Below are 24,765 nucleotides of genomic sequence, written 5' to 3'. Positions count from 1 at the left end.
TTCACCAACACCCTCTATACTTCCACACAGTAGGCCACCCTAATACAACACACTGATGATTCCATTCTCATTTGCACAACTGACAACATGGTACACCTCCAAAAAATTACTCAGGAAGCTTTAACAGCCACTGAAGTTTGGCTTTGTAACTCACAACTCATGCTGAACCCAAAAATACCAAATTAATACTTTTTTCCCGCCAAATCCCTCTCTCAGGAAAAACACAAAATGTAAAGTCCTCTCTCTCTCTCTCTCTCGGTAGTACAGCCATTGTAGCTCATATGAAAAATTGCATAAGAAAAACTCATCAAAAACTAGGGATGCTTTACAGAGACAAAAACTTTTTCACTGAGGCAACTAAAACTACACTTGCCACTACTTATCTCCAACCCACTCTTCTTTATGGCGATCCCATACTTACTAACCTCCAGGCTTCACAAAAATTAAAACTTGAACAATGCAGTAACAAAGTTGCTAAATTTACAGCACATACTCCTTTCGGAACCCACCACTGTATAGCACTGAAAAGCCTAAATTGGTTAGAGCTGTTACATTAACTAACATATACACAAGTTCTTACCACCTATAAAAATTATCTAGTGTCCATCTGCCTGTCCAGCAATAAAAACATTCTACATAACTATGTTCCCAGTTGGTTATTGCGATCCACTGTCCAAGAACTCCTGGCTATCTAGAGACATAGAAATTTGCTGGGCACTGTGTGTACTCCTACAAGGTTGTTAAGGCCCAGAACTCCTTACCTGTATCTATCAGGACTATACCCTCTCTCCCATTTTCAAAACCACTCTGAAAGATTTCCTAGCTAAAATCTGTCTCTGTTCTTGCCCAAAACAAGGATAAACTATATACCTAAATGTGAACAAGTACGTTTTCGCTCCTTGTACCTCCTTACTCTCTCTCTTTCACTTCACTTACTGCTATCTAATTATCTTTCCTGATGTTCTCGCTAAATGTACTATAAGTCTGTTTTCCCCTCACTTCATATTGCAATTCCTGTTTGTATTAGACTAACTTACCTTTAATTTCTCTGCAAACTAAACTTACTCTAAATATTTAATAATTGTCATATACGTTGTATCAATTCTTAACCAGTGTTTTTATATTATGTCTAATTTGTTATAATTATTTAAACTCCAAATGTTTTTTGTTTTATTTTTGATGATTGTAGAATTGTTGATCTGATGTTGTTAATCTTTGTTCATTCCTTACGATGGGTTATCGGTTCTGTCCTTGGAACCGAGCCGGCCTTATACCAAGCTCATGTCAGCCAAAAACTCTCGAGCCAAGATCCTATGCACAATGCTCTGCTCTCTGTTACCTCAGATCTCATTTGCCGCATTGCTGTACAGTCATGTTGAGTCTTCTCTCTCACCTAAGTGTTCAGTTTTTTTAAATTTTTCTATTATTAGTGTATAAAAAGTTTTCAGTTCTTCACTGTCTCTATCTTCATACCCTATCACAACTTTGAGACTCTCTCCATATAGCATATTCTGTCCTTTTTCTTACCTTTGAGGTAATTCTCCATTATCATTGTTGGAAATTCTTTCTCTTCTTTTTTCACCTTTCTGGGTACTTTCATAACTTTTTAGTAGTATTGTAGTTTTTTCCTTGATATTACAATGTCGGATAAGAAAAGTAGTATTGGTTTCAAACAATGTGCAGAATGCGGGCCTAAGTTACCGCTTTCTGATGGTCATGATTTGTGTGTTTATTGTCTGAATGTTTCCCACCTGTCAGTGGACCCCCCCCCCCCCCGTGTGGGATTTGTGGAAATTTCTCAACTAGGATTCTGAATGAAAGGAAGAACAAAGTTATTCTAAAAGACCTCCTTAAATCTCCTTTCTGCGAGGCTATCTCTGGGTCGGAGGGCTCACCCCCTCCCTCTAAACCCCATAGGAAGCATTCTTCTTCTTCTTCCTCAAGGTCACTCACTTCATCTCCCTTTGGAGGTCACAAGAAGTCAACTCACAAAAAGTTGAAAACTTCAGGCCTGGCACTGCCATCTGTGGTCCTTTCGGCCCCAGCCTCGGCACCACCCCAATTTGTTCTCACTCCAGCTATGTCTTCTTCATCACCGCAAGCACCAGAGTTAGTGGTGCAGACCCTCATGGCTCCGACAGTATCGTTGCAGCCATTTTTGGCACTGCTGATGTCGGTGCAGACTCTTTTGGCATCGTCTCTACAGGTACAGTCTCCTTCAGCACCACTGGTGCTGACTCCTTTGGCTCCATCCTTGCTGATGCAGTCAACTTCCGGGATACTGCCCTTTATGGTGCGGATGCCTTCGGCACTGACCTGCTCAGTGCAATCACTTTTGGCACCATGGTTACTGGTGCAGACACCTTCTTCAATGGCACCGTATTCATCGGTGCAGACACCTTCTTCAACGGCAACGTTTTCAAAGGTGCAGACATTTGCCACACCTCCCTTCATGGTGCAGACACCCTCAATGCCTATGGTGCCACTTTTGTTGGTGCAGATATCCTCAGAACCATTCTCCTCGGTGCAGACACCCTCGGCTCTAGGCTCTACATTTTACGAACTCACCAGAACTAAGTAGTCTCCCTCCATAGATCCTTTTGTGGGAAGCCAGTACAGCCACTTTTTAGACAGGCCAGAATCTCCATCAGTTCTCTCTATGAGGTTGATCAGGAGCCTCTCAGAACAGGATGTGTTGCGGCTTGTCGATCAGTTGCTTGTGGCTAGGGGACTCACTAATCCATCTAAAGCTGTGCTCTCTCTTGCAGGTGACCGTATTTCTCTACAGACTCCATCTTATACTCCTCCGACAGCAGCATCCCTTCCATTGACATCAACAGTGGACCTCACTTTGGAGCCAGAGTCATCCTTGTGGCCCTCGGTGCACTGGGCACCAGGCCATTCTCAGACTAGAGGCTGTGCCATGGGGGGGCAGGCGTTTTGGGTTTGACGCCAATATTTTCTATGGCACCCTCAAGGAATCCTCCTGCTATCATGCTCCACAGTCCTCTTGAGACTCCTGGTCTGGGGTCAGCTTGTCAGAGTGGGGTGTGACCCTGGTCCCGAGGTTGTCATGCTTAGTTCCAGGCTCCCATCCCTCTTTGGATGGTCCTGCCTTCCAGGCCATGGAGAGGGCACTTGCCTATGTTGGCAAAACATCCCTGTCAGAGTCGTTGCCCCCCTCTGTGCCACAAATGTCACAAGCCAGAACTACTGGACCCCAGGCACAAGGGCCTCAGGCTTCTCTGTCGTAAGAGAGCCCCTCCTTGTGATCTTCCCCAGAGCTCCTCATTGAGGAAGTCCCTTGCAAGGCTTGGTGCAAGAGGAAGCACATGGAATCCACTGAGGAGTCCTTAACCAAAGATATGGACTTTGATGATGGGGAAGGGGCCCCATGATCACCCCCTGATGAGGTGTCCTTTGGTGACATCCTTGAGATCCTAAGACAGAGGGCCGACAGGAAGTCTTCCAACCCTTCCTCAGAGGAATCCATATTCCTGCAAGTCTTTCTTTTCCGGCCCCCTACCACCTGGGTTATCCCACTGGCCGATGAGCTTGTCCAGCTCATCATCCAGCATGCATGGTTGGCTCCTGACACTTTGAAAGCTATACCTCAGAGGCCTGACAAAATTTTATCTCCCCCTGCTGAACATCCTCATTGGTCCTCATCAGAGTGGGGTGTGACCACAGTCCCGAGGTTGTTGTGCTCGATACCAGGCTCCTATCCCTCTTTGGGTGGTCAGGCCTTCCAGACCATGGAGAGGGCACTTGCCTCTGTTGGCAAAACATCCCTGTCAGAGTCCTTCCCCCCTCTGTGCCACGAATGTCGCAAGCCAAAACTACCAGACCCCAGGCACAAGTGCCTCAAGCTTCTCACCACAAGAGATCCCCTCCTCATGATCTTCCCCAGAGCTCCCCACTAAGGAAGTCCCTTGCAAGGCTTCGTGCAAGAGGAAGCACATGGACTCCACTGAGGAGTCTCTAACCGAAGATACGCACTTTGATAATGGGGAAGGGTCCCCATGATCACCCTCTGATGAGGTGTCCTTTGGTAACATCCTTGATATCCTAAGACAGAGGGCCGACTGGAAGTCCTCTCTCCCTTCCTCAGAGGAATCTGTATTCCTGCAGGTCTTTCTTGTCCAGCCCCCTACCACCTGGTTTACCCCACTGGCCGATGAGCTTGTCCAGCTCATTGTCCAGCGTGCATGGAAGCTCCTGACACTTTGGAAGCTTACCGCTGAAGCCTGACAACATTTTATCTCCCTCTGTTGAACATCCTCATTGGTCCAAAGGTCTTCCAGAAGATGCCATGCTGGGGGTGGCTGCAACCAAAAAAGAGATGGTAGAAGAGAGCTGGACTGTCCATCCACCCGACAAGGAGTCACGGACAATAGACAGACTCGGGAAGCATGTGTTTGCTTCATCAACCTTCGCTGTAAGGTCCTTGAACTACTTAGCACACTTTACAAGGCTCCAGAGGGACCTTATCAACCAACTCTCTGAAATCTTGGCAGGAGCTGTTTCTGATGAGGTGCGCGACATGGTAGCCTCTCAGATAGTGACCCTGGAATCTATATCCAATTCTTCCATGTGCCTCATTTCACACACAATGGAAGGAGCGGATAGAGCAGCAGTCGCAGGCATAGTCATGAGACGTCATGCCTGGATGTGCCTTTGCGACTTTGCGGACTCCTTTAAGGCTTCATTTATGAATGCCCCCATCAAGGCCTCTGCATTGTTTGGCACAAAGATTAAGGATATGCTGGCAAGGTGTGAACAAGATGGTAAGACCCTGTCTGCCGTTGGTATCCAACACTCCATCCCTCAACGATTCTACTCCAGAAATCAGGGAAGCGGGAAGATGTGGCACAGAAAAATCACAGGGCTCATTTTCTGATGCATGTACTGAGTTCTCTCCTAAGGGCAGAGGGGGAAACTGTAATGGAAGATGCCCCTTTTGGGGCAGGGGAGATCTGCGAAACTGGGGTTCCAGCGATTCTTTCTCTGGGCAACCCTACCAGTACTCCTGAAGTTTTGCCCGACTGGTCACCTCTGGAAGCAGTCAGGGGTTGTTTTTCCTTGTACCCTACTGTCTGGTGAACCATAACCACCAATTCCTGGGTACAATGGATCATATCCAGAGGTTACCAGATTCCCTTCCATCTCTGTTGCACTTCACCCAGAAATGTACCCTATGTCCCACCCAGTCAAGGAGAAGCAGCAGCACAGGAAATCCAAAAGCTGCTACAAAAAAGAGTCATCCAGATAGTCCCCCCAGACCAGACAGGATCCATTTTTTTCTCAAGATTCTTTTTAGTACCAAAAAATACAGGGGACTGGAGACCGATTCTGGATCTCAGCACACTAAAGAAATTTGTAAAAATGGAGAAATTCCAGATGGTCATGATTCAGTCTATCCTTTCTCTTTTGGAAGAAGATGATTGGATGTGCTCTATCAAACTTCAAGATCTATATTACCATATAAAAGTGGATAAATGCTCAAGAAGATACCTCTGCTTCTGCATAGGAGTCAGTCACTACCATTTTGAGCACTTCCCTTCGGTCTCTGTACAGCCCTCAGAGTGTTCACCAAATGCATGGCAGTGGTTATTGCTCACTTGAGACTTCAAGGATTCCAGGAGTTTCCATACCTAGACGACTGGCCCCTTACTGCCCCCAGCAAGTGTCTATTGGAGGAAGCCCTGGATTACACTCTTCTCACAGCTCAGCACCTGGGAATCACTATAAACTGGGAGAAGTCCAACACGACCCCAGCACAATCTTTAGAATTCATCCGAGTTCTGTTTGACATGAGAAATTGCACAGCATCTCTTCTGGATCACAGACTTCAAAGAATAAGAGAACAGGTGGAGCTGCTAATCTGTCACCACAAATCTTCTGCTAAGTCCATACTCCAACTCTTGGGGTCAATGTCAGCCTCGATCACCATTGTTCTTCTGGCCAGGTTCCACATGAGATTTCTTCAGTTGTTACTTCTCACTCAGTGGTACCCTCTACAACATCCTTTGTCTTTTCAGATAAGTGTAACTCAGAGATGCAAGCAAGACTTGTTCTAGTGGACGTCTCAAAATCCCCAACAATGGTCTCGCCCCTTCAGCCCCTATCAGCCAAAAGCCACGGTGACCACAGATGCCTCCCTGATGAGGTGGGGGGCTACATCAGGGAAACTTGGTCCAAGGCACCTGGTGGGAGACAGAGGCTCATTTGCATATCAGTGTCCTGGAACTGAGGGCGATGCTACTAGCATTGCAAGCATTTCACTCAATCCTTCTGTCAGGGACTATTGCAATCCAGTCATACAACATGTCAGTACTCTGATACATTAACAAGCAAGGGGGCAACATATCTTACCCGTTATGCAGAGAGGCCATGAGAATATGGCAATGGGTGACAGCTTCCAATCACTTTCTAATTGCAATGCACATTCCCGGGAGCTCCAACATGATAGCAGACAAATTGTGGAGATGCATTCTACAACCCCATGAGTGGTCCCTCAATCCTATGATAATAGCAAAAAATTTTCAACCGCTGGGGCCAGCCTTGCTGCAATCTGTTCACCTCCCCAATCAACTACAAGTGCAACAACTACTTTGCCCTGATCCCCCCTCAGGGACAGTCACCGAGAGATGTTGTAGTCCACGCGTGGCCCTCAGGTCTGCTTTATGCTTACCCTCCTCTTCCCCTCATTCCCCAATTTTTGAAGAAAGCACAGCAGTTAAAGAGCAAAGTAATCCTCATTGCACCATATTGGCCTCGACAAGTTTGGTTCCCCTTCCTTTGGCCTCACCTGCTAGATCGACCATGGATTCTCAATCCAACTCCAAGGTTGATCTCCCATCCACAGGGTCTGACCCACCCTAATCTAATAAACCTGAAGCTGACAGCTTGGTTTCTCCACTTCCAATAATTGCCAGGGAGGATAACTTTGCCTCCCCGGTGCACAAAATTCTTATTGTATCTCATAAATCATCCACCAGGCTAATCTATCTCAGCAAATGGAAAAGATTTACCTTATGGGCATCGAACAACCAATTGGACCCATTTTTAGCCCCAGTTTTGGTGGTATTAGTTTATTTGTCAGATCCCTTTCAATCTGGGGTATCAGCCTCTACTGTTCGTGTTCATTTATCTGCCATTTCTAATTTCCACATTGGCTTTCAGGACTCTTCACTCATGTCACACAGACTTTGTAAGACTTTTTTGAACAGCGTTTTTCACCTAAACCTCCCTTTAGAGAACCAGTACAACATTGGGACCTGGCTTTGGTTTTGCAAGCCCTAACAGCACCCCCCTTTGAACCTGCATCCTCATGTGAGTAAAGTACCTCTCTTGGAAAACCTTGTTTCTGGTTACTATCACATCGGCCAGACATCTGTCAGAACTTCAAGCCTTATGCATCAGACATCCCTACCTTATTTTCCATAAGGATAGAGTCTCACTAAGAACTAATTCCTCCTTCTTACCAAAAGTGGTGTCAGAGCAGTCTATCAACCAGTCTGTTAACCTCCCAGTATTTTTCCTAACCATTCTACCAAGGGAGAGTATTGCCTGCATCTCTAGATGTTCACAGGCAAATTTTTTTTAATTGGACAGAACAAAATCTACCTGTAAATCAGACCCCTTTATTTTTGGCTTTTTCTGGACCAAGGCTAGGTCGTCCTGTTTCTAAAGTTACATTAGTGTCATGGTTGAGAAACTGCATTACCTTCATCTACAACAAGAACAACATCACCTTGCCTCACAAAGTGAAAGAACATTCTACAAGGTCAATGGCAACTTCTGTAGCTTTCCATGCTAGGGCTTCCCTCAGTGACATTTGCTCAGCTGCGACTTGGGCCAACCCCCATACCATTATTTTTCATTACAAATTGGATTTGGTTCCATGGTGCTCAGGAATGTCCTTCCATGAGGGCCCCCCAGGGATATAGGTAGCTGGGGACTCTGTCCCATCATAAGGAATGAACGAAGATTAACAACATCAGATAAAGAAGTTATGTCTTACCATAATGTTCCATCTGTGTTGTTGATCTTTGTTCATTCATTACTCCCCACCCTCCGTCCCCCTCCGGAGGTTCCTGGTGGATTTCATATGGTCCTTCTCCCATTCTTGTAAGTCAGTTATAACCAGAGGTAGCCTCTAGTTTTGTTTATCAACTTGCAAACTCAATCTGAGATAACAGGGAGCACAGCATTATGGGTACGATCTTGGCTTGAGAGTTTTTGGCTGATGCGAGCTTGGTATAAGGCCGGCTCGGTTCCAAGGACAGAACTGATAACCAATCGTAATGAATGAACGAAGATCAACAACACAGATGGAACATTATGGTAAGACATAACTTCTTTTCCTTAACATGTTTTGTAATAATTTGGAGCTTTTCTCCCTGGGTCTGCACTGAAAAATGGGCTTCTACCCAGGTGGACTTTCTCAGTAATCAAATCTCAATAAATACCTTTTACCAGTAGCTTCTGCAAATATAAGACACATCTAAGTAAATATAGTCCAGTCTCTAACCTTTTGTAATGTTGGAAGATGCACATACTTAGGAAAGCAGATAGAAACATCTAATCAGGCATTTTCAGAGTACTGTGCACCTCTTCACATTGCCTATAGTTCCAAATAATGCTGTACTTCTTAATACTGCTGCCCTTATATACAGTATAGCTTCAAAAATCTTTACATTTTATCCTAGCAAATGGCAGTGCCTCTAAAACAAAGCATGTTTATGCCTGCTATGTACATAACAGTCTAATTAGGTCATGAGGGGCAAATTCCTATTAATTGCTCCCTGTGGCATGGGACACAGCCAACTGCCCCTACTCATGCTCTGACAGCTAATGGCCACAGATTTGCTAATCTTGTGCCTGGTGCTGTCTCCAGATCTGGCACCCCTAAACTTTTCCAAGCTGTAGAGCAAAAAAAAAAAAAAAGTCCATACTCCAATCTGTTGCTGCTATGCTGGGTTAAGTCCAGTCTCACCCGATCTGTGCTTATGATCACCAGGAATTAATGCTACTATTCCTTTAAAACCTGTTCTTATGAAATGTAGATCACATCAGTGACTTAATTGTTTTACTGATTAGCTTTTATTGGTTATTTTATTATTACTAAGATATTTAAACTTGGCTGCAATGTTTGTCTGTTATATGGATATGAAGAAGCACTTTTTGTGAAAGTGCTTATCCTGTCATATTTTTAATAAATCAGGTATGCTTTTAGCTGTGGTGGTCACTTGGAGTTTTTGGCTTTTACATATGTGTAATATTTATCCAAGGATTACATTTTAGGGCAGTTGTTTCTTTACTCTTAGAACCCTCATCTTTTATTTCATTCTTGTATATTGTTTGAAATGAGTTTTAATGTCTTGCAGTAGGAGAAGGGAGGGTACCCTTTCTCTTCCAGACTCTGGCTATGACCTGCTTCTCAACCACTATGAACAGATGTAAATGGCATTGCAATTTTTTATACAAGTCTAATGCAGTGACAAGACCACCTAAGACATAATTTTCCCAAGCATAACCTGTGACATCAATGCTAAATTTTATTTTTTATCAATCACAACTCAGGGTTATCCCAGAAAATGTGAATCTAGAAATCAATTCCCCCTGGCCTCATCTCCAGCAACTTGTGTCATAATTAGGGAACATGTGTGAGACTTTTAAAAAGCATATAAAAGTATTTAAAAAGCCATTGCCACCCAAAGAATGGAGCCTTCTATAACTCATACTATATTAACACATAAGGATGGCATTTGAATAGAGTCCCTGGGGATTTGGACATTACATTTTTTTTCACAATCTAGTGGGTATCTATTAGAAATGTTGCTTTTACTTACAAGAAGTGTTCTGCAAATCTTAGATGTTGATCTCTTTGTACTGAAAGAATGCAGTCTAATTGAAGACCACCACTGAATTCATAAGGACCAATACTTGTGAGGTATGGAACTGACCCTCAAGTGGGCTAGTCTTTCCACCAGAAAGCAGTAAATTTCCATATCTAGTGGGAAAGGTCCTGCAATAGACTTTCTGAGTCATAACTCTCTGACGTATAATCAAGTTATGCCATTATATTAGTGACTGGAATTGGGCAAGCTGCCATGAAAACCCAAAGTTATGGCGAGTCCATATACCTTTAAATTGTAGAGGCATTAAATCTGACATCCAAGTAACCATGTCTGTCTCAGGAAAGCCCCCCCCCCCCCCCCCACAAAAAAAAAAAAAAAACAATTTATAGAGCATCTTTTATTAATTCCTAACATAGACCTTAATTTCAATGACCTTTTCATCAATTTACCATTGAATCCTCCAAAACCACCTCTTATATTCAGCAAATGAGACTGCCATACTGACTTGTTTTATGTACTTGCTTATTTATTAATTTTGAATCTTTGTTAAATGTGCTTTGTTGTAAACCTTCTAAGTAAACTCTGAACTTGAAGCTGAATTGTCTTTTAGCCTTAAGCGACCTTTTTCGTGTGCCATCATATTCTCTATTTGTTCTGCTAGAAGTCATTATGTTCTTTGTCTCATACTTTAATTCTTTGGATGACCTGTTGCTTAAAGTCAAGCATCTGTCTCTTGCACTTTATGAGATGCAGATCTGCAAAAAGGTAATCCTCCTGATGTCTCATTCTAATTTTATTTAGTAGTTGTCTTACCTCATATCAAGTGGGTCTATATTATATCAGCGAATGCTTAACTTAGTGAACACTGTATAATTGAAACAAATATGTTGACACACCAAAAGGTCGAAAGCTGCTCTGTAAAAAAATAAATAAATATATAAAAATAAATAAAAATGAATTAAATATACCAACTCAGAGATCACACTACAGTGGAGGAAATGGCAAAGTTCCAAAAACGGCCCACTGATTTTTTTTCCCTGTGTTTTTGGGATGTCGCCATCTCAAATAAAAAGGGTCGATTAAACAGCGTTCGCTAAGTTAAGCATTCACTGATTTAATAGGAACCCTCTCAAGTCTGCTAAACACTTTTACTGCATCATGTTCTCTGACGAGATCTTCTACATTTGTAGCCCAGTAAGTGTATGTCCTTTATCTGTACAAATATGCTTGCACCATCATATCAGTAAATATTTTCACTTCTCTTAACTTTGTTGACTATGGAATGGAATTGTGGATAAAAACCCATGGCGATAGCCTTGTCATGTTCAGAGTGATTTCTTTTTTGCTAAATGAAGTAATATTCTTTTATGTTGTTGCTCTTCCTGGGATATTCCTACTGACAGAGTAGCTTAATATGCAGGATCCCCTTCTTTCTAGTGTTTGGGCACTTGTTCATATTAGCTTGTTATTTTCTTTTCCATCAGTTTGAGGATAAACTTTCAATGCCAAGATGAATAACGAACTGTGTTCATCTGTGTTATCTTTTCTCCATATTTCTGCACTTAGAGATGAGGCTTTGGCTTCTAGAACATGTTACTTGTCTTTCTGTCTACTGAAACCCCATTATCTATCAATATTCTCACAACATTGTTCATATTTTTGCATTTACTTCTGTTTGTATTATTTCTGTCTAGCACTGTTTGTGAATAAATGCTTTTTTCTCACTCACTGTTGCTGTCTTTTGCCAAACTTTGGATTTTTCTTGGCACAGTTTATACACATGACCTTCTATGCTTTTTGTCTCTTCTGTAAGTTTTATTTCTGTCATGTCTATCTTTCTGGAGCTCATATACTCTGGCAAAATAGTTTAACATTTTTATACTTTGCAAATGCCTTTTTCTTGGGTAAACATACTCTTTTGTGTGGCACTTGCCTTCTGGCGTAAATCCTGACTGACATGTTACTTTCTTGTTTGCTATATTAGCAAAAATGGTTTGAGAGTCACATAACGTTATTCATTCATATTCACATTCTCTTTTTATTTACCATTCATATTGGCTTGAAAATTTTGTTTTGTATCTTTTAATTTTCTAAACTTTTATTTCTAATATCACTAGTCGTACTACAGTTAAATCTGGCTCTGGGAATACCATTTTTGCCTTTCTTTCAAAGTGCAGTTTAAGTTATCTGTATTTTATATACTATCCTGGGTCTGATGGCTCTCTGTATCTTGTCAGTGGTTACTATATGTCTTTATGTTCCTGTCGCATTGCACTTCTGAACTCAGGAATTTTAAACTACTTGTTTTTTTTAACTGAAAACACTTATGGAATGTTTTATGTAAGTCTTTAAAGTTTTCATTAGAATTCAGCATGGTCTCATAGATATAGAGACCTTGAATCTTGCTATGTGTAATAAGGATTTAATTCTTTCATCTGTTATATTTATGGGTGAGACACACTTATTAACTCTAACCACTGATATCATTGTAGCCCTGTGTTATGTGTGCCAAGGTCAATATCAAATATTATTAAGCTTGATATGTCTAGATAATGCTCTTTTAAGTTATGAGAGGCAGGTTGCCTATTAGATTTCTCAGCGACTCATGTGATGCACAGATATATCCTTTAGTTTTGTGTTGCACCTATTATTAATATCTTTATGGCTTCTTTGTTCTAGAATAATGTGCTTTTGACTTTAAAAGTAATAACATGGACTTTACATAAATGCCACACTTTTTAAAATACTTAATTATTGTTATTATTATTATTATTATTATTATTATTATTATTATTATTATTACCAGTTTCTGTACTGTTGAGTCTGAAAATATATTTGACTTGTTTCAAAAGGTGGACCTTTCTGCTTTACGATATAAAAGTTGGATAAGTAAAAGTCACAGTCGGAGTACCTCTATAAAGGGTAGGCTTTTGCCCAGGAAATGAACTTGTGGCCACATCTTATTTGACAGAGCAATGTTAATTTTACTTATGCCACCACAGAGCCAACTATCCCCTTTAGTGAAGTCCATAAGTCCAAGACAGGTTTGACCCTTTTAAAGTGGGTTATAAATTCCAGACCCAAAACTCCCTATAATGAACCACCACTAAGCGATAATTTGAGAAGTTAAGTTTACACTCCTTTCTTATGTATAGGGTACAACTATATAGCAAGTCATCATATCACAACAGCTCAAGTGTTGGGAAGTTAATCTGTTTAAATGTTTCTCCATTTTGAGCAAATTGATCTAAAAAGATAAATCTGTCACTAATTTCTTGTCTTTCTCCCAGATATAAGTTATACATTTGAAGAATAGTCCAATTTAAGTGAAGTTTCAAATGACACTGTGTTATTTCATGGTTTTATGATAACTAACTAGTTGCAAATAATATATAATTAATAATTTATTAAGCATTTTGAATATTTTGTTTATTCAAATGATAAGAAGTTAATGTATCAATATTTATATTTTCCCTATACAGAGAAAGAGACACTATTGGAGGCTGGATAGCAAATGTGTAACTCTTTTCCAGAGTGAAACAGGAAGCAAATATTATAAGGTACAGTAAATTATCTGTTTTTATTTATCTGATATGGCTTTAATATTCCTTATGATGCATCTTACTTCAATTGGTTAATTTATACTTGTGCTTCCCAGATTCTAGCTGGGTATGATGTGCCTAAAGGTGAAGGGCATTCATCTCTACAAATCTTCTACAACCTTGACGTATTATAATTTTAGATTATATTGATTTTTTATAGGCATAAATAATGTATCTATGAATACATGGCATTACTTAAATAGTATTGATCACTGATGTAATAGAACTTCTGAGTATTAGTAACCACTGCATACCATAATAATATTTAACTTCATATCAAGGTAATACATTTTCCACTATCCAGCTGCATAAAGCTTTTTTTTTATAATGCAAATGTATTCCAAAGATGTTCAACTAGAAATGCATGTATCTTATCTAGATCACTAGATTATGATTATAGAAAACACCCATTTCAAGTGTACATGATTTTGCATAATGTTCCTAATTTTGCCTCATAATTTCACCCTGATCCATGCCAACTTTTTGATTTTCTGATTAATCACTGTGGAATTACAAACAGATAGTAATGCAGACATTATAGTTTCATATATTGTATTGTTCAGAAAATGCATATTGATGCAAAACCTGTTTTTATTAAACGTTTTAAGTGAATTATAGTATTATTTTAAAAAGTCACTGATTTGGGATTGTTGTCCCCCACCAATTATTTCGGGTTTTGTCCAGAATTCTTGAGCAAATAATTTGAGAGGTAGGATTGCAAGGCTTTTTCAGAATGTGTAGTAACAGAAACAGTTTTCACTTAATTGGTGTAGCAATTGAAGTTTACAATTCAAATGTATTAAAACTGCATTATAATTATTACTAGTATTGTTATTAATATAATCTGACCATGACAATAGAATATTGCTGTTTGCCCCATCTACAGCACTGAAGAAATACCTTGTGAATTTACGTAAAAAGAAAGAAGGGAAAAAAGGCAGTCATACTATTTGGATACAAAAGACTTCTGGTTATAACATTCTGAACATCTTAAATAAAGTCAGAACAATAAAAAACACTCATTTGCAGGTCCTTGTGTCCACAGCAAAGCTACTGCAAAGTATCCCAAAACAACAGGAGGACACAGGATAGGCTCCAGGTTATAAAACTTTAATCAGGCACAAGCGCTTTCATATCTGCTTCTTCAGGTGCATAAAAACAAACCGAAAACAGTCATACTTTTAAACATTGCTCAATGCATCACATGACAACAGTTCATCATATGACTATATGGGTTTATATTAGTACATTGAAGTATTACTACTTCGAATGTACTAATATCGAACCCTTAGCATTGAATGCTGCATATAGCGAAGCTGCAGAATATCGAAGACTTTCCTAGAGAAAGTATTCAGTGGGCCGTTTCTGCAGCTTTGCTGTTTCTTCGACTATGGAGGGAAGTTTATGGACCGGGTTAAGGTAAGTGTGCGAATGAAGGTGAGTCTGTGATAGGGACCTTAGGGTTAGGGAGTGGGTAAGTTGAGTGTGCGGTAGTTATGGACCTTAGGGTTAGGGTTGGGTTAAGGTAAGTGGATAGCTAGTAGTGTATGTATGGTTTAGTGTAGGGTTTTGTGAAGTATATGTGTGTGGATTATGTATTTTGGTGTGCTTGTGTTGTGTGTATGTTTGTTGGAACAGCAAATTTTTCCTCTGAGTGTTCGATGTTGTGGTGTTTCGAGTGAAAAGGTTTGATATTAGAACATTCGATGTAGTAATACTTCGATGTTTTAATATAAACCTGACTATATACATTCCATTACTATAAAATATTAAAACTGTATAGTAACCAAATAACTAAAAGTTCAAAGAAAATCCTAAAAATGTACATTTTTTATAAACTTTGTGCAATATAAACACACATTATTAAAATACATATTTTTATAAACAGCTACTTTACCTACGTAGAGTTCTGGTCTTTAACTTTGGTCTCAGTGGTATTTGTTCACTAAGACCATGTCCCATATTAGCTCTGAATAAAACTATCCATCTAGCTTCCACTTCCTCTGTTTTATTGCATGTGTCCCCCCTCAAACTCATAAAACTCCTAGCAATGACCATAAACTTAAATGTATTTAATTTAAGGTAACCATAAAATAATATAATAGACTATTGTCTATCATGCCATTCGAAAACATATCTTTTAATTGCTTATGCACTTTTTCTCTGAACAACTTAACCCTGGATGAAGACAATTTCTCATAAAAAACATAATAGAATCATATTTACTTTTGCCCATAATAACTATAGGCCCTCCCTTGTCGGCAGGCCTAATTACTATTGTGTTATTCTTCTGTAAACCTAGTAAAGCTTCATGCTCTAATTTTGTTAAATTGTAAGACTTTTGCCCCTTATAATGTTTCTGCCTATTATAATCATTCAATTTGTGTACATCCTCTATGCACATTTTTTTCAAAAGCATTAACTAATGGGTTAACTGCAGACATAAATATGCTAGGTTTTTTTTACAAACATTACTACCTTGCATTTGTGTAGTCTCTGTACCATTAAACTGCATTTTTAACATCAAATTATGTGTAAACATCTTTATATCAAATATGACATCTGCAAAATCAGACCTATCAGTGGGTATAAAAGACAGTCCTTTTTGTAGCAAATTAAACTCATCTTCAGACAGGACATGACTAGATAAATTCCACACTAAGCCTTTCTTTGTTTGAAAAATGCTTTCTTTATTTTGTATGGGCTTTCGTTCAACCCATCGTGTTTCCTCTTGTTCCTGCTCCTGCTGCGACCTCTGTTCTGCTGTTTTAAAGCAAGTAGCTTCTGTTCTCTTATAGGTAGCAGGAAATTCAAAGGCTGCACGCCTCTGTTCTCTAAAAAATCACTGTTGGCAGAGTGGGCCGTGCCTTACTTCTCAGTAGGGTTGAGATCTGTTGTTTCTTCAGCTACATTATGAATTTGTGCTACAACTTGCACTGTCTCCTAGCCCCTAGTTCCTTCACAGCAGCGCCTTGTGTGTATGCGCCGTCATTCATTGATGTCGCATTCACTTGTGGAATGACATTTTGATTGACTGCTGAAGGCAAAGAGGCAGAATACACAGCACATAGTATATCTTGCCCAGTGCGTAATATGTAAGAAATTTTATATTGGGAAAACAGATCGCACACTTAAGGAGAGGATTACAGAACACATTTATCACATAGGTAAACAAAGCAGAAGTAATGCCCAGGCCAAATATGTTATGAATTCTAATAGTTAACATAAATTTAAGCTTATGGCCATTGCTAGGAGTTTTGTCAGTTTGTGTGGGGGACAAATACAATAAAACAGAGAAACTGGAAGCTAGATGGATAGTTTTAGTCAGAGCTGATATGGGACATGGTCTCAATGAACAAATAGCACTGAGACCAAAGTTAAAGGCCATACCTCTACATAGGTAACGTAGCTGTTTTTAAGAATATGTATTTTAATAATGTGTGTTTATATTGCACAAAGTATATAAAAAATATACATTTTAGGATTTTCTTTGAACTTTTTGTTATTTTGTGATTACTATACAGTTTTAATATTTTATAGTAATGGAATGTATATAGTCATGTGATGAATTGTTGTCATGTGATGCATTCAGCAATGTTTAAAAGTATGACTGATTTCAATTTGTTTTTATGCACCTGGAGAAGCAGATGTGAAAGCGCTTGTGCCTGATTAAAGTTTTATAACCTGGAGCCTATCCTGTGTCCTCCTGTTGTTTTTGGATCTTAAATAAAGTAATTCAACTAATATTTCTGGTTTTGATTCAGCAGTATGGTAAACACTTTTTTGCATTACTCATATTTGTTATCTGTCACATTGCAGTCAGTGTCTACAAATGTCTTCATAAAATAACTCAGTTTGTCCACCATTTACCAGAAATTCACATCAAATATGAAAACAAAGAGTCACGTATACAGAATACTGGACAACTTTTTTTCATATTATCTAAAAGTCACTATAGCATAGCATTTTAGGTGCTGGATTGCAGAAGTGGAAAACTGCATGCAAAGATTATCAGGGGGATTTAATAAAACTTACATGATAATTTTTACCATGTGCACATCATGACACGATGCGCACACAGCCGCGAAAATTTTAAAAACAGTAAATTCCACACAGTGGCATGCACTCGCACACAAATACGGAATCTTTTGTGGCATGCAAATTACAGTATAAATAGCTGAATTTTCTGTAATCCAGCAAATCAACACCACTAAAGCAACAGTGTAGATTCTGTGATTGTATTGATTGTGTATTCCAAACTTTTCTGAATACAGCCATGGAAAGCTGTCTACATGGAAACAAAAGCAAGTAAATGCTCTTATATTTGTACAGAACTGCCCTTAACATGTAACAGCACACATAATTCTGATCTAATTACACAAGGTGGATGCTAGAAAAATCAGTGTAACAATCACAATAATTCCATTTTAAGTGCCATGACATAAATGCAGCTTCGCTTCCTCACCCCAAATGAATAATATACTTGTAAGTAATGCAGGGTGATTAAATGTGTAAACCTCCACGAATTATGCTATAATGTAAGCACATTTAGGATGTAGCTGATGGATTACAATATTCCACTGTTTCAACATTGGGCTTCTGTGCATTTTCCCTGCCTACATAGTTACTAACCATGTAGATTTTGGACTGTCAGCACAGTGAAGATGTAAATGAGACCAAACTCATTAGAATTGCTAAATCTAAAAAAAAAAATAAGTGTGTAGGGATGTTCACTTAATGTAGGCACTTCCACAGTGTTCATGTTGAATGCGTGGCAGCAGTCAATGCTGACATTAGGGGTGTGTATCAGGATACATTTGCAGAGGTGAACATGTAGGGCTGTGAAGGGTGAAAGTGCATGTAAAAAGTGCACAATTCTCAAGTTCTGTGTCATCTTCATTATTTGTTGGTTAAAATGTTTGGTCTGGATTACCTTTTTTTTTTTTTTTTTTTTACTTTGCCATTGTTTGTGCCATATGTTGCTTAGCACAACCACAAGAAACAGAGGAATGAAAGGCAGGTTTCTCTGCGTTGTTGTATAGCTATTCCTGTGGCAGCACATGTGTGTAATAGGGTTGGAATACAGATGGTTCTAGGTTCAACTACAGGGTGTGTAACCTTTCCTTCACTTTTTATGGTCCATGTTTGCACAATACCATGAGAATGGAGGAAATATCAGTTCTGCCTATGCTTACCTTGTTTATACAAAGGTGCGCAGAGGTGTATGGAGGTGCACAAAGTGCACTAATGAGCAAGCAACAGGTGTGTTTAATAAATGTTAGTTATAGCGTAAGCAGGTGATTTGCATGTTAATCATCGAATCCAACACAGTGGTATAAAGTATCCATGTAGCCTCCATCCTGTTTATTCCTTTATCCTTCAAAACCATTGGAGTAGAAACAAGGGACTTTTAACTGACACAATGCTAGAGGCTGCTGCAGCTGTTCTACATCTGTATGTGCTATGCTGATATCAGTGCAGCTGGTGTTGCTAACAATAGTCCTAGGTCAAGATGGAGAAGAGTGTTCAGGCCCAGGGTAACTTTCCAGCTGCTGCATGTGCTGGAGATTGTACAGCACTGCAGGGTGGACAGGGACACATTAGAAGAACTCTGTGAACTCAGCCACCCTCAACTCAGAGCCAGAGCCAACTGAGGGGAACTCATCCCACTGGAAACTAAAGTATGTCTAGCCCTTAGGATAGTATTTTTCAAAGACTAACTGGAGACATGATGGATGTATCACAGGCATCAGCCTCCAGGATCTTCCACCAATTTCTAGATGCTATGCTCATACATGCAAATATTTTTCCTCATACTTCAGCAATCTGGAACTGTTTTAGCACACTACCCTAAAGTACTGGGTGCCATAGATTGCACTCACATACACATTACAGCACCACCTGGTGAGCAGGGTAGAATCTACATTAACCTCAAGGGATACAACTCCAACTACCAAGTCGTGTGTAATGCCCAGGTAATTATCTTGAATCTGTGTGCTGGCAACCCTGGCAGTTATCATGACACCCATATCTGGCACACATCACAGCTGTACCAGATGTTTGCTGAGGGGACATCCCACAGGGTCATTTACTGGGGATGCTGGTTATGCCCTGGAACCATGGCTAATGACACCCATCAGAAATGCACACACAGCCACAGAGGAACACCATAATGAGGCACACATTCAAACTAGAAACATCATAGAGCATGTGTTTGGGCTTCTAAAGTCATGGTTCTAGAGCCTAGATATATCCGCTGGAGCCCTGTAGTATAATCCACGCAAATGTACACAAATATTCACAGTATGTGCTATGCTTCAAAATCTGATCCTGCAGAAAAAGCTGCAGCAGAATCAGCAAGGGGAGGGGATACACATTCCCCCCACCAGTGTCTAGGTTACCACAGTCAAAGTCAAAAGAGGACTCAGAGGAGAAACCCTCAGCTGCTGAACCTGAAGTCAGATGTAGGTGTGCTCAGTATGCCCTTACTTTGGCTAAGAGACAATGCATAGCACATTCCTTGACCACCTGTGGACCTAATACCTTTTTCCTGCTCACATACATTTAGTAAAATTGATGCCAGGCAACTCACACAACCTTTGGCTTCCCATGTATTGGCTGTGTACTGCTTGCATCAGACGGAGTCAGCCCTGAAATAGATTTGTGTCAACTGCTGCATTTGCAAAGTAAGTCCTGAACCTAGAGTTTATTCTTTAGTAATATTATGGCATATGTTTGTAGTTCCTAACTTGGTATGGTAAGCAAGCAAATAGTGGTGGATTTGTACAGAAAGTATCTTAACATGTGACACCAGACAATTATTTTACTTATATTTGTCCGTTACTAATTAGTAGGCCTCTGACATAAAAAGTCACACAATCATACATCTGAAGAATTCTGATGTTCCCTGCATGGCCTCAATTTGGCACCATGCCTTTGTACTCGTAAATCTTTAAAGAAAGAAGTTAGAAAGTGATGATACACACTGCAGTTTCAAACTTCAGACTTGTTTGTGTGATAACAGTAACTGAGCCCCCCCAAAAAACAGGAGTGTACCAGTGTTCCTGCCATAACAGTTACTCAGCTATGCCATCCCCAAAAGAACAGTATATGCATGTTTGTGCCATCCAACTACATATCATATTATTCCCAGTTAATATCCTCTCATATGTTAAGGCCAAATATATAGAATATCTTGCACACTGCATGTGTTAGATAACTGATGAATGGTCAAGAAATACAGAAAGGTAAGACAGAGCTGTATATTTTTAAGCATAATTATGATAGGTTGTGGGATCACTATCTGTTCTATGTCCAAATATAGTAAAGAGAATTAAATGTACAAATCACAGCTGATGGTTTGATAGCAGTGTACATTCTAATGCAGTTAGTTGTGTGAAGAATTACTTCATTTTGTTGATGCAAAGCAGTTTGTGTGGCAAAGAGGACTAAGACACCCCCCCCCCATTTTCTGAAGGTGTATTACTGTGAGGGTTCAAATCCTGACATGTGTAGAAATTTGTGATGTGTACTCAATTTTTGCAGTGCTTTTACAGATTTTGTGTATGTGTCCCTAAGGTTTAGTATCTTTTCCTCTTTGTCTTCTTTTAATTCCACATTTGCAGGATGTGCCACATCTCAAAAACAGTTTGGCTAAGCTTATCTTGTTTGTGCGATGAGCATCATTGAGGAAACAGGGAAAAACAGATTGCCCAGAAAGCAGACACCCAAAATAGAAAACAAATACATTCAATTAATGCTCCTAGCCATTGTGAAAAGACTAAATGGAGTACAGATGGGATTGGGGTATAGTAGCAAATGTTAGCAGTATGTCTCACATTTGCTCACTGCTTCCCTGCATGCAAACAAGCCTATTTTGCATGCATGTACTCTATGTTAATCATCCCAGAAATCCAATGCTCGTTGCACTATGAAATTGTATATATGATATTTTATTATTAGTGTTTATTGTCCAGTTCCTTTCTCTGACATAAAACTACACATAGAAACATTGCAAACTAAGGGCACAATATAACTATATGTCATATATTTAAAATATATCCATTTGACTCTCCAAACCACTCCAAACAAGCACTACAACCCTGTGGCCTCATTACTTTTTCCACACAAATATCAACCACAATACAAAGTGTTATACATATTCTTGTGTGCTCATTCATGGACAGGGCCACTTGGTGGTGCTCACAGCCTTGCTCATCAAAACTCAAACAGCCAAGTATACTCAGTAAGGATACTTGTGTTGTTACACAGCTAGGCTTCCAAACAGCCTAAGGCTATTAGGCTACTAGCCTCAGATGATACTGTGAAACAATGTACCTATGCAGGGCTCAAAACTTCTTGTCTCCCACATGGCCTCTCAATGTCATGTACTATAAGATCACCTGCAGTCCTGACAAGATCAAACTTGTGCTATGGTGCGTGTGTTAAGTACTGTGTTTTGTAGAGTATGTACGTAGATAGGTTGGGGTTCTGTTCTCACTGTAGTCAAATGGGTTTTGTGTGTGTGTGTGTGTGTGTGTGTGTGTGTGTGTGTGTGTGTGTGTGTGTGTGTGTGTGTGTATGAGCTGTTGCTGGACTTTGCAGTGAGCCTTTTGCAAAAGTCTGTGGGGCACTGTTATCTTGTACTCAACAGACATTGCTGATGTCATCATCTATAAAGTGTTGTCTGGTACTCTCCAAGTTGGACTTGAGACATGGCATTTGGGATAAGTTCTGTGTTCTGTAGTGTATCTACTTAGGTAGGGACTTTCCTCTCACTGTAGTCAAATAGGTGGGTGGTGCGTGTGTTTGTGAGCTGTTGCACTAGCCTGTGGGATGTTATCTTGTCCTGGACCAACACTTCTGTCATTACTAGGTTATACGGTAAGCAAAAGCAACTGCTGTCTACAAATACAGAACCCAGAATGGAAGAGCACCCTCCTCAGCCTAAACAAGTAAATAAGACAACTTGTGGAATCTCTCACCCCAACCCTTGTTTTCTCTCTTTTTTTTTCTTCCCCCATAGCACAGCAGGGTAGGCCTGGCTCCTGGGTTCCACCTGATCCCATTCTACTGGCTATGGCACCAAGGCCCAGCACATCTAAGCCACAACCTGGTAGCACCCCTTGTGCTACCCCTGCACTACCTGGTCCCTCTGGTACTTCTGCCAGGACAGGTCTGGGGTTCCCTCCAGGAGCAGTGGCAGAGGAGGGTGATTTTATCACCCTAGAAGAACTGCTGGGGATGGTGTTTAAGATTTTGCACTGCATTGTGGGCACTAGCCTATGCTGGATGGAGACACTGCAATTCATCACTGTATTGAATAGCACAAGGAGATGCAGAAGTCAGACACTGCATCCATCTGTGCAGAGAGGTGACAATGATGACAGTTTAGTGGGTGAGGACTTGATTCTTCCTGTCACCCAGCTTGATATCCATGGGTTTGTGATGTCCACAACCTCACTCCAACCATGGTGTTCACTCACCTCTTGTGTTCCTCACCATCCCTGTGCCTTGTTTGTCCTGTTAGCAGTTGCTTCCTCACCTTGCCAACTTATCTGCCTCAAACATACCTGTGCATCCCTTCCCCAACATTGCTCTTTCTCTACAAAAAAAAAAAGGCACCTGTCCTATGCATAAAAAACATGTCTACTTGACACATTTGATTTGGATCAATTGGCTACATAACATGATTACTTTGTTGTCATCTTTCTGTCTGGATGTGACAATCCAAATTCAACTAACCTTCTGTACATACAATTAGTTTTTCAGGGCACATTCTCAGTATACATCCTATATTCACAATACATACGTGTGTTGTCCACCACCCCCCCAAGCAATGCAACCCTGGGGGCTCAGTATTTTTTACACACAAATATCAACCACACTACAAAGTGCAATATATAATGTTGTGTGCTCCCTCATGGACAAGGTCAGTCGGTGGTGCTGGCAACCTTGTTTTGCTAAACTCAAACATCCAACTATGCTCAATAAGGGTACTTGTGTTCTTACTCAACTAGGCCTATATGGACTTAGGACACACTCTACAGATAGGCTACTGGACTCATATGAACCTATGAATTTATGAGCCTATGCAGGCCTCACAACCTGTTGTCCCCCACATGGCCTGCTGATGTCATCTACCATAAGATATGAAGTAGTTTACTTCATTTGATCTTCAACCTATGGGTACTGGATCCATAATGGATCCGAGCCAGAAACTTCACAAGCATCTGTCTGAGCTCCAAGCTCCTCCCCTACCTATAATACACCACCACTACCTTCCAACCCTCAGATCTCGTTTGCCTCAGCTTCCAACGCATCGTGATTCTTCAGCTCCAGGTTGTCAGTAGGTTTTTTTGAGGTATTTCTTAGTGTTTAGTGTGTGTGCTGGTAGTGTAGGTTTCCTCCCTTCCTCCACCTCACCGGTGCATCGAGTGTAGGTACTGTTCCTTAGTTTTCAGGTAGTTTTATAGTTGGTAGACTTTCCCCCTCCCCCCATCAGTCCTTTGTGTGCTTGTCTGAGTTTGTGGTGAGTGGAGTGTGTCTTCTAGAAATCCCTTTTTTGTTTCAGGGATTAGTATGGCTGACCTCCCTAAGCAAGTTTTTAAAAGATGCACTGAATGTGGCCACAAACTGTCACCCGCTGACAGCCACACTCTTTGTGTTCTTTGCTTGGGTGCTGCTCACCTATGTACAGACTGCAATATTTGCATGGGTTTTAACCCACAAGCCCTTAAGGATCATAGGGCTAAACTTATTATGAAGGGCCTGCTCCCTTCTATGGAGCCGGTCGCCTCCACTTCTGCTTTGGTCACAGCCACTGCTGTAATCAGCTCTCCTTCTCTTCCTGTCCTTGCTTCTCCCCCCTCCCAGGCTGGGACTCATCTTCCTGCTTCTAAGCCTGTGGAAGGGGAGTGTCAAAAGGGCAGAGAGAAGGAGAAAGAGCATAGGATGGACAAGAGAAAGATGTCCCCGGACCTTTCGACTCCGATTGGGCCTCCCATCAAAATTCAGTCTAGACACCGACCTGACTCCCTTCAGCTTCGATCTCCTAGATTTTATCCAGAGCCAGAGGAGACCAGGCCACCATCTGGAGGTTCAGTTATTCGACCCTCCAGGTCAGAGTCTGTGGCTTTGTCGCGGTGTACCCGATGTATCTCAGAAGTTGACAGGAATAAAATGATGCGGAGATTAATTCGCACACAAATTCAGATGGGAGTCTTGCCAGCCCCATCTCCCTCTGGAGGGGGGAGCGCACTTCCTTTTTTTACACCTATATCTCCTTCTCTGATCCG

At 40.6% G+C, this 24,765-nt stretch overlaps 1 protein-coding gene across 1 annotated transcript in view; it reads left to right on the top strand.

The window, feature by feature from the left end:
- The window catches only part of PRKD1 (protein kinase D1), a 1,412,470-nt gene that overhangs the window by 972,553 nt on the left and 415,152 nt on the right, over nucleotides 1–24,765 (top strand). Inside the window, exon 11 of the mRNA XM_044073466.1 lies at nucleotides 13,349–13,426. Coding sequence (XP_043929401.1) covers nucleotides 13,349–13,426 — 78 coding nt within the window. The remainder of the gene's footprint in view (nucleotides 1–13,348; nucleotides 13,427–24,765) is intronic.

The sequence above is a fragment of the Protopterus annectens genome, chromosome 6.part0 (assembly GCF_019279795.1).
Source record: "Protopterus annectens isolate FY-2018-M chromosome 6.part0, PAN1.0, whole genome shotgun sequence".
Taxonomy (NCBI): Eukaryota; Metazoa; Chordata; order Ceratodontiformes; family Protopteridae; genus Protopterus; species Protopterus annectens.
Note: the sequence above shows the minus strand (reverse complement) of the source record. Positions and strands in the feature narration are given on the sequence as shown.